The sequence below is a fragment of the Lichenostomus cassidix genome, chromosome 13, assembly GCF_008360975.1.
Source record: "Lichenostomus cassidix isolate B80296 chromosome 13, HeHo_3.0, whole genome shotgun sequence".
Lineage (NCBI taxonomy): Eukaryota > Metazoa > Chordata > Aves > Passeriformes > Meliphagidae > Lichenostomus > Lichenostomus cassidix.
The window spans coordinates 11,989,024-12,003,382 of NC_139494.1; the positions used below are offsets into that span (position 1 = coordinate 11,989,024).

At 56.0% G+C, this 14,359-nt stretch overlaps 1 protein-coding gene across 4 annotated transcripts in view; it reads right to left on the reverse strand.

Moving 5' to 3' along the window:
* FLT4 (fms related receptor tyrosine kinase 4) overlaps positions 1–11,441 on the reverse strand; it is a 57,496-nt gene extending 46,055 nt beyond the window's left edge. For 3 of the 4 annotated variants that reach the window (XM_085073698.1, XM_085073696.1, XM_085073695.1), the window contains exon 1: positions 11,257–11,440. In XM_085073698.1, coding sequence (XP_084929824.1) covers positions 11,257–11,314 — 58 coding nt within the window. In that variant the 5' untranslated portion in view covers positions 11,315–11,440. Of the gene's footprint in view, positions 1–11,256 lie in introns of all 4 variants that reach the window. The other variant, XM_085073699.1, reaches the window with a different exon arrangement.
* Between the last annotated feature and the right edge of the window lie 2,918 nt (positions 11,442–14,359).

Genomic DNA, 14,359 nt, shown 5'->3' on the forward strand with positions numbered 1-14,359 from the left:
ATCTAAAAATAATAATAACAGAGCAAAGGGAAGAGTGTCCAGGGGTACAGAGAGAGCTGCTGCCTGGGGAGCACGAGCTCTCCGTGCACACCTGCACGTGCACACACGAGTGTCGGCACGACCCCGGGCGGGGTGGGCACCAGGGGAGCCAGGAAGATCACAGGCACATGCTCTTCAAAGGAGAATTAGTCATCAGAGGTAGCGGCAGAGGAAGGAAGGCTCAGGTACGAGGTCAGGCACAAGCAGTGAGGGCTGACGGAGGAGTTCTGAGCTCTTGCTGCAGATCTAAGAGCCCTCTGTGTGAGCAGGACGGGAGGTGGGATCCCTGGGGTAAATGCACCTACAGCATGTAGGAGATAAGAAATTTCAACCCTCCACTGCACAGCTCAGCTTGGCTTTCTGCCATTTGTGAAAGCAGCCAGAGCTGCCCAAACCCAGAGCCTTCCCTGGTGTGGTTAATGAAATCTTACTCTGTTCTCTGCAGAATCCCCAGGAGGGATGGGCTCTAAAGAGCACAGCAAAGCTCTCCCCCCACACAGGGCTTTGCTGGGCTGCACCTCAGCCCTGGGTCACTGATCCCATCTGCTTCCTGCTGGGCAAAGAGACTTGAAGATGTAGGGACTCAGGGCAGCATGAGGAAATCTGGCCCTGTGGGGCTGTCCAGGGCATCGATGGCAAGTTACAGATGCACATGCTCTCAGTTTCTCTTGGCACAGAGCTGTGACCATAAGCCAGGACCTGCTGCAGCAGGAGATGATAATCATCATCTCCGAGAGCCAAAGTGTATTGGGGCATTCGCGTCACTTGAGATTAGCTGGCTGTTTAACATCTGCACAGCTTTCTCTCTCCACCTCCACATAACACCCCTCGTGCAGCTATGAAACTAATTTAATTCCCTTCCAAGAAAGGCTGAGTTGGAAATGTCACACTCTGTATATCATAGCACAATTCCTACAATGAAACGCCCAGCCTAAATGGTGGTATTGCACTCTGGCACTATTTGAAGGCCAATAAGCTAAACCTCCTTCTGCTGCTTTATAAAAATAGCTTACAACGGGGTGACCAAAGTCCATAAACACGCAGTTACTCTCTGTTAGTACGCAGAGACTGACTGTTGTTTTCCTGCTCCAAGGTGCTTCCCTTGCCACGCAGCGCAGTGGGAAGAGCACGCAAGCGGACACGATGGGAAGGAAGCGTTTACACATGCTAATAACTTCCAGCCAAGGAGCAGAAGTACCAACAGGGAAACGGTGCTAGAGAAACAACACACCACTTCCTCGGCTCTCCCTGTTTGGTCATCATGAGGTACTTGATGCTCAGAGCTGTGGGGTGAGGGTGGGGATGGCCTCTCCAGCCCCATGGGAATTCAAGGTGCGGATGAAGGGAAGATATGTTGGTTTTGTCCACAAATGCAGGAGAAGCTCTTTGGTAGTGGGGACATTTTGGCACCACACTGGCCCTTTCCCACTCCCAGAAATGTAGGTCTGGAGGCCAGAGTCCTTCCAAGTGCCCTTGTTCATTTCATCATACACATCTCTCTTTATGCCAGAACAGGTTTCCTAAGTTCATGTGGGGTCCTGTTTATTTTTCTTTTTTTTTTTAAATCACTATTGTATTAAGAAGTGTTTTTCTTTTGGCAGAGGTTACCGTGGGGCCAATGCTGTGCAGAGTCCCCTGCCTTCCATCACCACTGAAACCTCTGAGCTAGAGCTCAGCTCGGCCAACACCGCTTATCTTCAATGAAGGCAGGCTTGGATTTCCCCCTCCCCATAAAAAATAGATCCCAGCATTCCCCCACTCCCCCAGTGCATTCTTTGAAATGCCACCCAGGCCTTGTTATTGCTGGGAGGCTGGAAAGGCAGGGATTAACTGCCTCAGGCTGCACCAAGCTTTATTTGTCTAAGCAGCCAAGGGTGAGAAGCAGCCATAAATATTGTGAAGTGCTGAATGTTGTGGAGGGGCAACATTGGGCAACACCAGCACCTTGGCAGGAGGGATTTCATCTTGGGCTGGACACAATCCTGGTGTGATTGATGCCATTGGAAAGGCTCCTGCTTCCCTACAACACAGGGGCTTCGAGGAACATCAAATTGCATCCTCATGTGCTTAATCTGGGTGCACCAAGCTACACCCAGTGCAGCACTAACAGTGGTGCCTCTGTTAGTCCTTGTAGCACAGGAGTAAGCAAACGTGGTGGGGAAAATCCCACTTCAAAACTGTCACCCAAGGGGACACATCCTGGGTCTGAGCCCACCTGCCCAGAACAGGGCAGTACAGGGTGTGCTGCAACTCCCTTCCCTTGCACACGGGGATGTCACAGCACAGAGAGGAGAGGAAAGACCAAACTATGCCCTGATCCCATCCCAGCATCAGTGGTATTGCCAGAGCCACACTTACAGCCCAGGATCTGCCAAGTCTGACAGTTTGGCAACAGCCAACAAGCCCAGTGAGGAGGCATCAGGCCCAGATGCACACTGTGTTAACTAAATTGCTTTACAAGGCATCACCAGGTAACTCCTTTTGGAGGCAGGGTGGCTTCTTCCCCCATGCTTCATCCCAGCACAAGGACCATGCACTGCCTGCCCAGGGGTGAAGTGATGTCCTTGATGTGGATGGGTGCATCTCTCAGGGGAACATCCCACTCTGCAGCTGGCTGCCACCCTCTGGGACATGCCACTAAACCTCTGCTCTTTGCTTCCTCTTTGCAGTGTGGGGAAGGGATAATGGCCACTTAGACCCAGTTACTCCCCCTGGGGACTCTGCTCTGCCTGGGACAATGCAGGGTGTGAGTGATGGATTTCTGTGGGTGCTGGATGCCATCACCTCTGCTGGGTGTGATTTTGCTTGCTGCCATCACTCTGAGCTGGCAGTTTCCAAATCTGAGTATAAACCACCATTCATGCCCAACCTTCCTGCCTCTGTAAATGTCAAGATTTACTGTCATTCATGGAAACTACTGACTTGACCTGTGCTTATGTCAGTATTTATTTTTTTAGGTCACTCCATCTAACATCCATCTCAGTGGACACTAGTACTTCAGAAATGGGGAAAACAAGTCACAGATGGAAAGCTAAGCCCAGAGCCGAACCTCACTGTCAGAACACACATATATGTCTGTGCAGACATGTACATGCTGCCCCCAATCAATTCTAGAAACCAACGGAGGAATTTTCAGGCTCTGCTACACAGCCCTTCACTCTTCTGGGGAATAAATAAAACCAGTAAACCTTTTACAGATTTTCCTATTTTATGGAGAGCTCAAGTGCCTCCATAACTCAGAAGGATGATGGAGGACTCCAAAACCCTCTGTGGGTCTCCTGGGTCTCATGAAGGTGCAGTCAGACCTTCCTAAACCTGTGGAGCCACTGCCCAGCTTGGGGCACCTCACTGTGCCCTGCGAGGTCTGCCAAGCCCCAGTTTGCCCTGTCAGCAGCTGGAATGGAGAACCCACTGCAGGATGGGGAAGGACCCAGAGAGGAAGGGGACAGTGACCCAGGGGGAAGCCTGGCTGCCATGGGTACTGCTCACTGGCGACCACTGGCTGCTCAGCAAAGCCACCATGAGCTTGCAAATTCTTTATAAATTTCCCATGTGACAGAATTACTCAGGGGCCAGATTCTGAAGCTCTTCCTTCTTTCTTTACTCAGACCAAGCTCCACTGAAGTCACTGAGACATTGGCCCAAATACAACTGAAGGAGTTCAGGATTTGGCCCAGTAATAAAAACTTCCTTCCTTTGTCTACTGCTCACTCCACATGATCCCACTACCTCCCAGCCTCCTCCTGGTCTTCTCTCCAGAGGCTGGGGCCGTCAGTTGTTTTGGTTGATGTTACTCTTTCATTTTATCCTCAGCCAGACCATGCCAGTCCCCTCATGCAGCTGTGAGCTGCTGAGGTGGAGGGAGCTGGCCAGTGAGGAAGAGGGGAGAATTGTGGGGTTAAATGCAACCTGGCAGAGGCACAGAGCTGCTCTTGGGCACATGGATGCATGCAGGCACCGTGCAGGCTGGGAGCTAGCTCAGCCATCACCTCCCCAGTTCCTTCAACGCCTCCTTGAGGATAGGTTGGAGCATCTCCAAAAAAAGCCTTTCTCCCCCCTGCTGAGCATGGAGCAAATGCCTTGGGCTCTACACCAAACTTTTATGTGAGGGAATGGGTGAGATGACTCCTGCCCAGGAAAGTACAGCAGGAAGTTAACTCATCTCACTGCAATGACACATGCTAGAAAGTGACACCATAAGAAGCACATGTAACTTTAAACAAATAAATTGCAATACAAATTTCGCTGCTTTTTCTGCCTCAAAACAGCCAGGAGGATGCAAATCCCTATCATTCCCCAAGAGTACCTCATCCTCAGCATAGCCATCTGAAACATGCAGTGAATTTTGGAGCAGGAGCTCCTGCTTCCTTCCCATGTCCACCAGCCTTGCACACACCTGAGACACAGACAGAGCAGTACAGGAACACACATGGACTGATACAGCAATTCCCTTTGCACCAGTCTCCCTGCATCTTGCTTGGAGATCTGTGCTTCTTGATCACAGAAAGCAAACACTAAAGGGATTTGAACTCAGCTGAAGTGAGTCCTGAGGAACCACCATGGTTTGATGACCTAAACCTCAGCCCTGCAGCTCATGGATGCTCACGTGGGTGACCTGGTCATACAGTGAATGGCTCAGAGAGAACTGACACAACCGCTGTGAGTTCCTGCTGAGGTTTTACATCTTGCAGTGAGATTTTTAACATTCCTCAGCTAAAATCGAAATGTCAGAAGTACACTTCAGAGCGTGCAGCTCTAGCAACCCCAGGGAACACAGAACTCTGAGCAGCAGAGGAATGGTGGTCTCAAGGTGCAAGGCTGTGGCACAGCCTTTGCACAGGTCTGTGGGATCTGTGCCACCCAGCCTGGCTGAGCCAGCTTACCACATCCTGCATCCCAAGGAAAAAGACAGCAATGCCAACCTGGGCATTGCACATACTGAGAGTACAATGCCCTGTCCAGTGGCAAGGGCTGCTTTGCTTAGGGCTTGCTCTTGAGTAAATATAGTCTCACTGTACGTTCTGCCCTTTTTAAGTACATTAATTGCCATGGAAACAATGCTGTTACTGGTATGGCAGCAGCCTGGTGGCCTCCACAGACGCAAGACAAAAATCAATGGATACATTGACATACAAGCTGTGTTTCAGGACCTTTTGTGGTTTTGAGGCTGGTCACCATGGGCACACATGAGAGAATGGCTCAGACACTAAGAAGATGCCATCTTCCATGGAGAGAAAGCTGGGGACAATAACACATGGAGGAACATCTCCTTTGCTGTGTTTATCTGCTTGGGCAGCACACTCTGGTACGGGAGCTGCTCAACCTGTGTGTGCTCAACCTGTGTGTGCTCAACCTGTGGCACTAATCATCACTCCCAGCTCCTGCTGGAGCATCCCAGCCCTGGCTGCCCTTCACATCCTCACTGCCAGTGAGTACAAAGCCTCACCTGGTCTCAGACCTTGGCAGGGTGGTTTTGCTCCATGCCTCCCCTCTGCCCATCCTCTGGCCCTTTCCACCAGCTCAGATGCCTCACCAAAATGAGGGAAAAAAGGCCAATATTACAGACATATAGACAGCCCATCACTTCTGGTTTTTGAGAGTCTTTTAAGAAGCACTGAGGGGGTTTGTCCACAGAGCAGCGTAAAGGGAAAGGCTGTGAGTGCCCTTCCCACCCTGCCTGCAGCTGTCCCCAAGAACCCGGAGCAAAGGGCAGCCCTGGCTGTCCCCTCCCAGCCAGGGCAGCGCTGCCCTGTTCCCTGCCATGCCGCCCATCATAAAGGGGTCCCTGAACTGTTATCAGGCAGTGACAGTTTCCGCCATCAGATTCCTCCTGTCCGTCAGGAAAGCTAAATAAGGAACATCGTTCAGGCAGCTACAGGAAGAGGGGAAATGCAGGGACATCCGGCCCAGCTGCCAATTTTTCCTTTCCCATGAACCACCACTGACCTCTGCCAAGGGAGAACCTGGACACCCAGCCTGGCATCAGCACTGCTCCTCTTTGCTTAACCCTTCCCTGGGGGATGCCCTGGCCCCTGGAGCCTGCTGGGCAGGTGGTCTCACCATGCAGGGCAGTGTGGCCATGGTGGGATGGTGCCTGGGCGCTGTGTCACTGTTGCTGGCACTGCAGACAGAGGTGGGCAGACTCAGTGCACTGGCTGGCATTTGCCCAGCCAACTGGAGTCACAGCCAGGAGAAGGCTTAACCCCTCCACACCTACACATGAGTGGGCAGCTACACCTCACACGGAGACAACAGGTCCCAAAAACATCAGTGAACCACTTCATCCCCTCATTCTTTGCATGCACCCACACCAGGGGCAGAGTCAAGCTTATTCTTTCACAATTTCCTCTGAAACAGCACCGGGGTTTTCCAGGCTCTGCCAAGAGTTGTAACCAGCTCTGAACTGGCTGCTGCAGACAGGTAAAATTTCATCTCCTTTTTCTCTCTGCTCACTCCAGGGCTCTGCCCATCAGTAACAGGGACCAGGACAACCTGCAATCCACTCATCCCTTTCTCATGGTCCTTCCTGTGAACAGCCCTGGGGTACTTGCTGCCTTTCACGGCATAGAACCCGAGCAGGGGAGAAGCAGCAGCCTGGTTGTTATGTGCTCAGATAATGGGAGACCACAGTGTTTATTCTGAGTATCCCCTGCCTTCCTCCACCACCCTGTCCTCCCTGTTTGCCCAGTTTGAGTCTTTTCCTGACCCCCTAAACTGATCCTCCCTCATTAGCACATGACGTCCATCCCACAGCACCTCCAGCTTTGGCCACAAATGCTGTGCAAGGAATCCTCGCCCTGGAAGGAGGGGGCAGAAACACAGCAAGAAAAACAATTCACTAGTGGGAGAAGTTGTAAGGTGAAATACAAGTCACTGGCTGAAACCTGTTTCTGCTACCTCAGCAGGGAAACGACTCTAGGAAAGACTCCAAGACTCCCCACTTAATATCCTCAGCTTATAAAACTTAGTGGGAGTTTCAGCACCGGCTGCTGCAGGGCCAGGTTTTCACCCTCCTTCTGCTGAACTTGCACCTAGAGATGGATAGATTTGCTCAACAAAAGGAGAGGCTACTCTGGGCTCGAGAGCTCGTGCCTCCTCGCCGACTTGACCACAGGCCACCTCCGCTTCCACTATTCTGCCTTAACAATGAGGCACCGCAGATGGGCAATAATGCTGTGCTGAAAACATCACAACTATTCTGACCAGAGAGAAAAAGCCCCCCTGGGACCTGGCTAACCCCCTCTTTTAACAACGTGAAACAAGAAACAAAGGTCTGGGATAGCCAGAGGCAATAAAACCCCTGGAATTCATTTAACCAGTCACTAGATGCCAGTGCAGCTGCAGCAGTATTTCTTTTCCTAATGAAGGACAAAAGATAATTACAGCTCTGGCCCAGGGCAAGGCTCAGCTCTGGTCTCCCCAGCAGACCCTGGCATGCACCAGGTGGTCACAATCCCCCCACAGCACCCAGCAGGAGTGGGACATGGACGTGGCTGCTGCCACTTGCCCAGCTGGAGATTTGCAGGAGCTGCAGGGGTAGCTGGGGCAGGCCGAGGTGAAACACAGCACTGGGCACCTCTGGCTCACAGTCCAAGGTGGGAAAGGGGGCTTTTAGCCTAAACTAGTTACAAATGGATTTTTTCCTTGCAAACCCATGTATTTTTCCATGCACAACTGCCTGTGAACCCATGCAAACATTTCACACCCACAAGGCCCCATGGAGGTGAGCTCCACTGCTGCTCCGCAGCATGCAACAAGCCACCAGCCTCCCACCATGCTCCCAACACAGGAATCCACCAGGAACTGCCTTCTCCAGGCGAGCTGTGATTTTGCAGCCATCAGTCACAATGCCCCAGCCCGTCTTTCCCAGCGGAAGAGCCCTGTGGTTTTAGTCATTCCTCACACGGAAACCACCAGCTCTGCTGGCTCTCCACCTTCCACGGGCAGCGCAGCCTGTGGGGTTTAGCCATCACAGGGCTTTCTGCTTCTCCCTGCACCTGCAGGACCTCCCCATCACCCCCAGCTTATTGCAGCTTCCCCCCGTCACCGGCTTAAATACACAGCCCCCCCAAACTGGGAGTGAGGGAGACCCAGCCTTGCACCCATTGTTCTGGGGCTGTTCCAGATCAGCAGGCTGAATGCAAAGTCACCTCTGCTGTGCCACCTGGAGTGCCCAAGGATAAGGTGCATGAAATGGGTGCTACCCCCCAGGGCTGACTTTGCTCCCCAAAGCTGCTGAGAGCTGGACAGACCTGGGGAACCCACCGAGAGTCCCCTCCTGCTCTGCAAGGCAACCTCCTGAGTGCAATGGGTGTCCCCTATGGCACTGGAGAAACTGGTCCCTGGCCACAGCCCCCTCCTGCTGCTGTTCCCGTGGGATCCCGCTCTCCCCTGCTCTCTCCAGGAACTGCCTCGGGATGCTGGGAACAGCCTGTTCCCTCCTGGCTGACTGGAAGCACCTACCATTCCCACGCCTGCCCTGGAAAACACCGCAGCAACGCGGGGCCAAGGGAAACCCTGGGGACAGCGATCCCGTGTGGAGCAAACCCATGGGAGAGAGGCAGCAGAGTGAAATGGGACACAGTGGAGAAAGCCCCGTGCACCCTGCCTGCACTGGCTGGGGACATTGTGCTGCTGGGGGAGTGTCCCTCTGACCAGACGTCAATTGAGCTCATCGACGCCCTGGTGGGTGTTTGTGCAGGCAGTGAGCCGCGGGCTCTCGTGCCCAAGCCAAATCCCAGGGCGGGAGCTGCAGTTCACTCATGTGAAATCATCCTTAAGCAGACGGCAGGGCACAAGAGCCGTGGCTGTCCCCTCCCTGGCAGCCTCTGGGGACCTGGCAGACCCCGGGCTGCATCCCCCCAAACGCCCACTCCCCTGAAGGCCCTGGCTCGTCGCTAACAGTGGGGTTGGGCCTGGGGGATTTGCTGTGTGCTCAGGGCTGTTGAATGAGAGGGGGTTGCTGAAACGGCCCATGTTTATTACTTGCAATAAAGCAACTGCTCCAAATCCCAGCTGGCACGGTCAGCGCGGGGCTGTCCGAACGCCCGGCCGGGAATTCTGGGTGATCCGAGGAGGGAGCAGGCAGTGGCAGCCAATGCAATCGGCTCAGGTCCTACACAAGCACTGGCCCTTCCCTCACACAACAGCCATACACCCTTGGAAGTGGCAAACCAGCATCCCCGGTGGGATTATTTGGCTGTGGGTTGCTCAGGACTGCTCTGTGCCCAGAGGATGGTGGTTCAGGGAGCATATGGTCTCATCACCATCCATAAAGGGCTGCCATGAGATGCCAAGATAATCCAGAATACTGGGGTTGAACCTCTGCCTGTTCACCCCACCTCACTGCCTGCACAGGGCAGCTCCCCAGCTCCACTCCATCCTGGAAGCACCAGGGAGCTGGAATGTGTTAGAGTTTTGTGCTCTTACAGCATCCTCTAATGCTGGCCCATTTAAACAGGCACCGTGGTGCCAGAACAGACCTTTCACAATCCTGAGATGATTATTTCATCCTTCACAGGTGTAACAGTCTCACACACACATCCCTGCTTCCAAGGGGAACAAATATTTGCACCCCATTGGGATTATGGTTAATGAGAAAATTGTGGGTCCTTCAGGCACCGACAAATTGTCCTCATTGATTGAACGGAAAACGAGGAAGCAAATCCCCGTGGTACCATCCCCCAGTTGAGCTCCACATTGCCCTTCATCACTGCACTAATCAGGCAGCACCGAGAGCTTCAAAGCTCTGCTCAGCCCTGCACCGACGAGGCCACACAGCTGCGCCGGCCAGAGCCTCCCAGGCACTGCTCCTGCACCTCCAGGAGATGAAAGAAGCCGGGAGCAGCTACACCGTGCTTTACAAATTGCTAACAGGAGAGCTTTGAACAGTTGCAGCTCCCGCTGCGATGCCACCAGCAGCAGGTTCCTTTCTGCTCAGCCTCCTTGAGCATCCTCTGAGCTCCAGCTGCCCGTTGTGTCCTTTGGCCCCATGACACCAGAGCCAACAGCAGCTTTTTGGGCAGGGCAGGTTGAGAGTGACACTGCTGGTGATGCTGTTCATGCCACACCTGCAGCTCTCCTGTGAGCTCACTTGAACAATAACAGCAAAAATGCCACTGGTGGTAGCGAGTCACTGAACAGACACTGCAGAAAATTCTATTTATGCTCCCAAAATTCATCTCCCCACATGCCAAGATTCCACCATTAACAACTTTCTTCCAGTCCTGCTCTAATCTGGGCTATAAATGCTTTACTTGTACAAGAAGGAGCTTCTTTGGAGGTATCTGGTGGGGTGTCCTGTCCCTGCTGCCCTGGCAGTGCTCATCCACTCTGCCCTCTCACACGAGCTCTGCTCGCTCAAGGGCGTTGCAGCCCCATCTCTGCCATGGTCTCACATCCATCTGGCCCAAGCCATGGACAGGAGTTTGACTCTCTGCCCAAGAGCCTTTTGCCACAGAAGTGCTATAGGAAGGGAAAGCATTTCCCTAGGATCTGCCTTGGGTGACTTCCCAGGCGGACCAGTGCTGGGAGAGGCAGGCTGGACAGCATTGCATGGACCCCCGCCTCCTCGCGCCTTCCTCCCCGGCACACACAAATTAATGACTCTGCGCGAAAAAATAAATAAACAGAGCCCGGACTGGCCTCCAGCCTGCCCTCCAGCCGGCAGCGTCCCCGCGCAGGGACATCCCTCCCGCGAGGGTCCCGTGGGATCTCTCCCCGCTCCCAGCGAGGCATCCACGGCACGAGCACGGCGCGGGATCCCCGCAGCCCCGGACCCGGCGGGGACCGCAGCAGGGTCCTCCCGTCCCGTCCTCCCGCTGCGGGCACGCTATCACCGCCGTCGGGGACACCCGGGCGGGCACCGCGGCGCGTCCTGGTTGGGGATGGGTCGGCAGCGCCGGTCGGAGACGGGGCACCCCAGGGCGGACTGCGCCGCTCCCCGTCGGGGATTGGGGTCGCCGGGACCGGGAGCGCCGCACCCCGCCGGGGATGGGGAGCCCGGGACGGGCAGCGCCAGGGCACAGCACATCCCCGTCCTGGGTGAGGGACGCCGCGGCGGGCGCGGCGGATCCCTGCGGGGTCTGGGAACACGCGGGCGGAGGCGCCGAGTCCCGTCCCGTCCCGTCCCGCCGGAGCAGCCCCGTCCCCAGCGCGCCCGCAGGTGCGGAGCGGGCGGCAGAGCGGGCAGGGCAGCCCGCAGCCCCGGCAGCTCACCTGCTTCCGAGACAATGCCGAGCCAGAGCCAGAGGGGCAGCGTGCAAACTCTCCTCATCTCCGGGGCTGCCGGCAGGTCCGTGCGATGCGGAGCGGTGCGAGCGCCCCGCGCCCGAGCTCTGCTCCCGCCGCGCCCCAGCTGCGGCGACGCGCGGCGGCGGCGGGCGGGGAGCACCGGGGCCGCTTCCTTTTCCTCCGCCCGCCCGGGCCGCCCGCCGCCCTCCGCCGAGCCTCGGGGCGCCGGGCGGGCGGGGCGGGACGGGGAGGGGCGGGCGGGGAGGCAGAGGGGGCTGGGGGGGGCGCACCTGCGGCTCCGGGCACTGACGGGGGATCCGCGCTTCCCGCACCTGCGGGGTTGCACGCATCCCTCTGCACCTCTGTGCCTCCTGGTGTGTGCGTGGGTCTGCATCCCTTGCAGCTGGGGGCAAGTGTGTTCCCCACCCGTGTGCGTGCGTCTGCATCATCCCTGACCCATGGCTACATAAGCATCCCCCCGTTTGCGTGCATTTTCACACCTGTGTGCAGCCCGTGTATCTCCCGGCACCTGTGTGTGAATACCCGCACATCGCCTGTTTCTTGTCTCTGCCTGGCACATCCCGGCCTCTCAGAGCAGAGGGAATGCACACAAACATGCTCTCCACAACAGTACGCACTCATCTCATGTGATGGAACACATCTCAACATCTAACACCTGCCTGCACAGAACACATCTCAACATCTCACACCTGCCTGCACACACCCTTTCATGTCTGTGCACCCCCTCAATTCCACACCTCACACCTGTACGCACACACCCAGGCACACAGTCCTGCACACACCCCTCGAACCTCTCTCCTCCCCCCCCACCCCGGGGCATACAAAGACACACAGGCACTTAGGTGTGCTCACACTGGCACCCCTATTCCTTTGGGGGCCCCCAGTCATGCCGTCCATGCGTGCACAGTGCCAGCCGCGTGCGGCAGCGGCGTTGTCGCCCAGCGCTGCTCCGTGTGGCACCCGCACGGCTCTCTGGCAGGTACACACCAACCCTCCCCACACGCCCGTGGCGTTGGCAGCCGAGCCGTGCCGCCCCACTCGTGCCAGCGGCGCTGCCCCCACAACGCTGCCACTGCCAGCGACAGCGGCTCCGGCTCGGAGCGAACTGGCTGCGAATGTGCCACAGACGGAGGCGATGGCAGAGCTTTGGGAGCGCGGTGGCAGAGCCGGCACAGTCCTGGCCGGCTGCCTGTGCACCCAACGAGCACTGAATGGATAGATTAACACAGCCCCGCGCTGCGCCCCAGAGGATTATTAATTACGCTCACTTGTAGGCAGTGAAGAAAGAGCCTGAATGAGAGCCATGTGCTCACGGCTTCAAAAAGGCAGGAAAACTTCTGGTGCACTCAACTGCTCATGTTGCCAAACCCGCAGAAGAAATCATCCTGTCCCTCTTCTGGAACCCTCAGAGGGATTCTAAGTCACAGGATTTATTCTACCCGACTCCCCCCATCCTGATTAGTGAGTTTTAATCATGACAGAGCATGCCAACTCCATCACTCTTCAGCACTCATCTTGCCCCTCCTTGATCTCAACAGAACAGAAAGAGGTGGTGTCCCTTCACCCCAGGTGAGTGTCCAAGCCCCTACAAATTTGAGGAGAGACTTTCAAAACTTGCCATGATGAGGGAGAGCTGGCAATGTCACAGAGGGGTGGCACTGCCCACTGCTACGGGCTGAAGAGCTGAGGCTGCAGGATCAGACCCCTCCCCACTGCTGGGGGCTTTGGTCAGAAACAGAGCAGCCACGGCAGTGCACCCACGCTGGGGACAGCGTCGGGGTCAGTGCCCCGGAGAGGTGAGCAGTGAGGTGGTGAGGGCTGGGCAGTGACGGGGAATGAATCACATCGCAAGGCTGAGTTGCTGGCCAAAGTACAGTCAGAGGGTGCCTGGAGAAGCTGAGTGCGAGAGGAGCAGAGGGTCTGACCCGGGGTTGAGGGGAGAAGGATCTTCTGCCACCCGAAAAGTCAAGGTATTTTGGCACCCTCCGCCCACTGCAGCCCGAACGGGGCACGGTGCACGGCCAGGAGCAGCCTGTCCATGCTGCCATCTAATGGCAGTAATGGCAGGACGCCGGGGAGGGCTCGCCCCGCCACGGCGGGGAATTTTCCATCACAAACACAGGGCGACTGTGGGACCGATGGGACCTTTCCATTGTTGCCGCCCTGGGAAACAAAAGGATCTTATTTTAAAATCTTGTCCCCCTTCCAGCACGTGGGGGGACCCGAGGAAGCAAAGGCTTCCCCAAAGCACTGGATAAATACATAGGTCACAGAAGGCTGCCAAGGCAGGAGTTGCTGGACACTGCCCAACCCCAGCATGATTATAGGAAAAGGACACTGGGGTGGCTCTGGGAACACCCAGGGACAAAGCAATAAGGCAACCCACACGGAAAACACAGACTGGCCCCGAGAGAAAATGGTGAGAGCCAGCTCTCATAGGTGCAGACTCTGGATGCTGGGGTGAGGGATGCTTTGCCCCACAGTGCCCACCCTCCCATCCCCAACCCCTCCTGCCTGAACCTAGCCCAGGCTCAGGTAGTCACTGCATTCATGCCTGTGGCTCCTACTCTGGTTTGTCAGATAAATGAGCTTTCAGGCAGCATTAAGTGGCAGACTGCTTTTCCTCACGGGGCTAACGCAGGATGCGTAGCAGCCCAGAGCAGTGTTTTCCCTGCATGTAGGAGCTGCTCTGCCTGCCCAACTCTGTCCCACCAGCAGGGCCAGGCAAGGACATTATAACCCAAAATAAGGCTCTGCATGGGAGCAGCACGCTGTGGCCACCACATGCAGCCGGGCAGGAGAAGGAAGGACATGCTTCCTCATGCCCCTGCTCAGCCCGGGGATTCGGGACCAGCAGGCTTGGCTGCTCTCCAGCTCTGCCTTCAGCATGGGGAGGGTGTGGGAGGTGGCAGCAGTGGCAGTGGCACACGCTGGCAGTCGGTGCCACCATGCCAGCCCACGTGGCAGCAGCACACCGCCGCGCTGGGCAGCAGGAGCTGGCAGATGATGAAGCCTGGCTATGCTCACGCCTGGCGGAACTGCTTCCCCTCACACCTCGAGGACACTG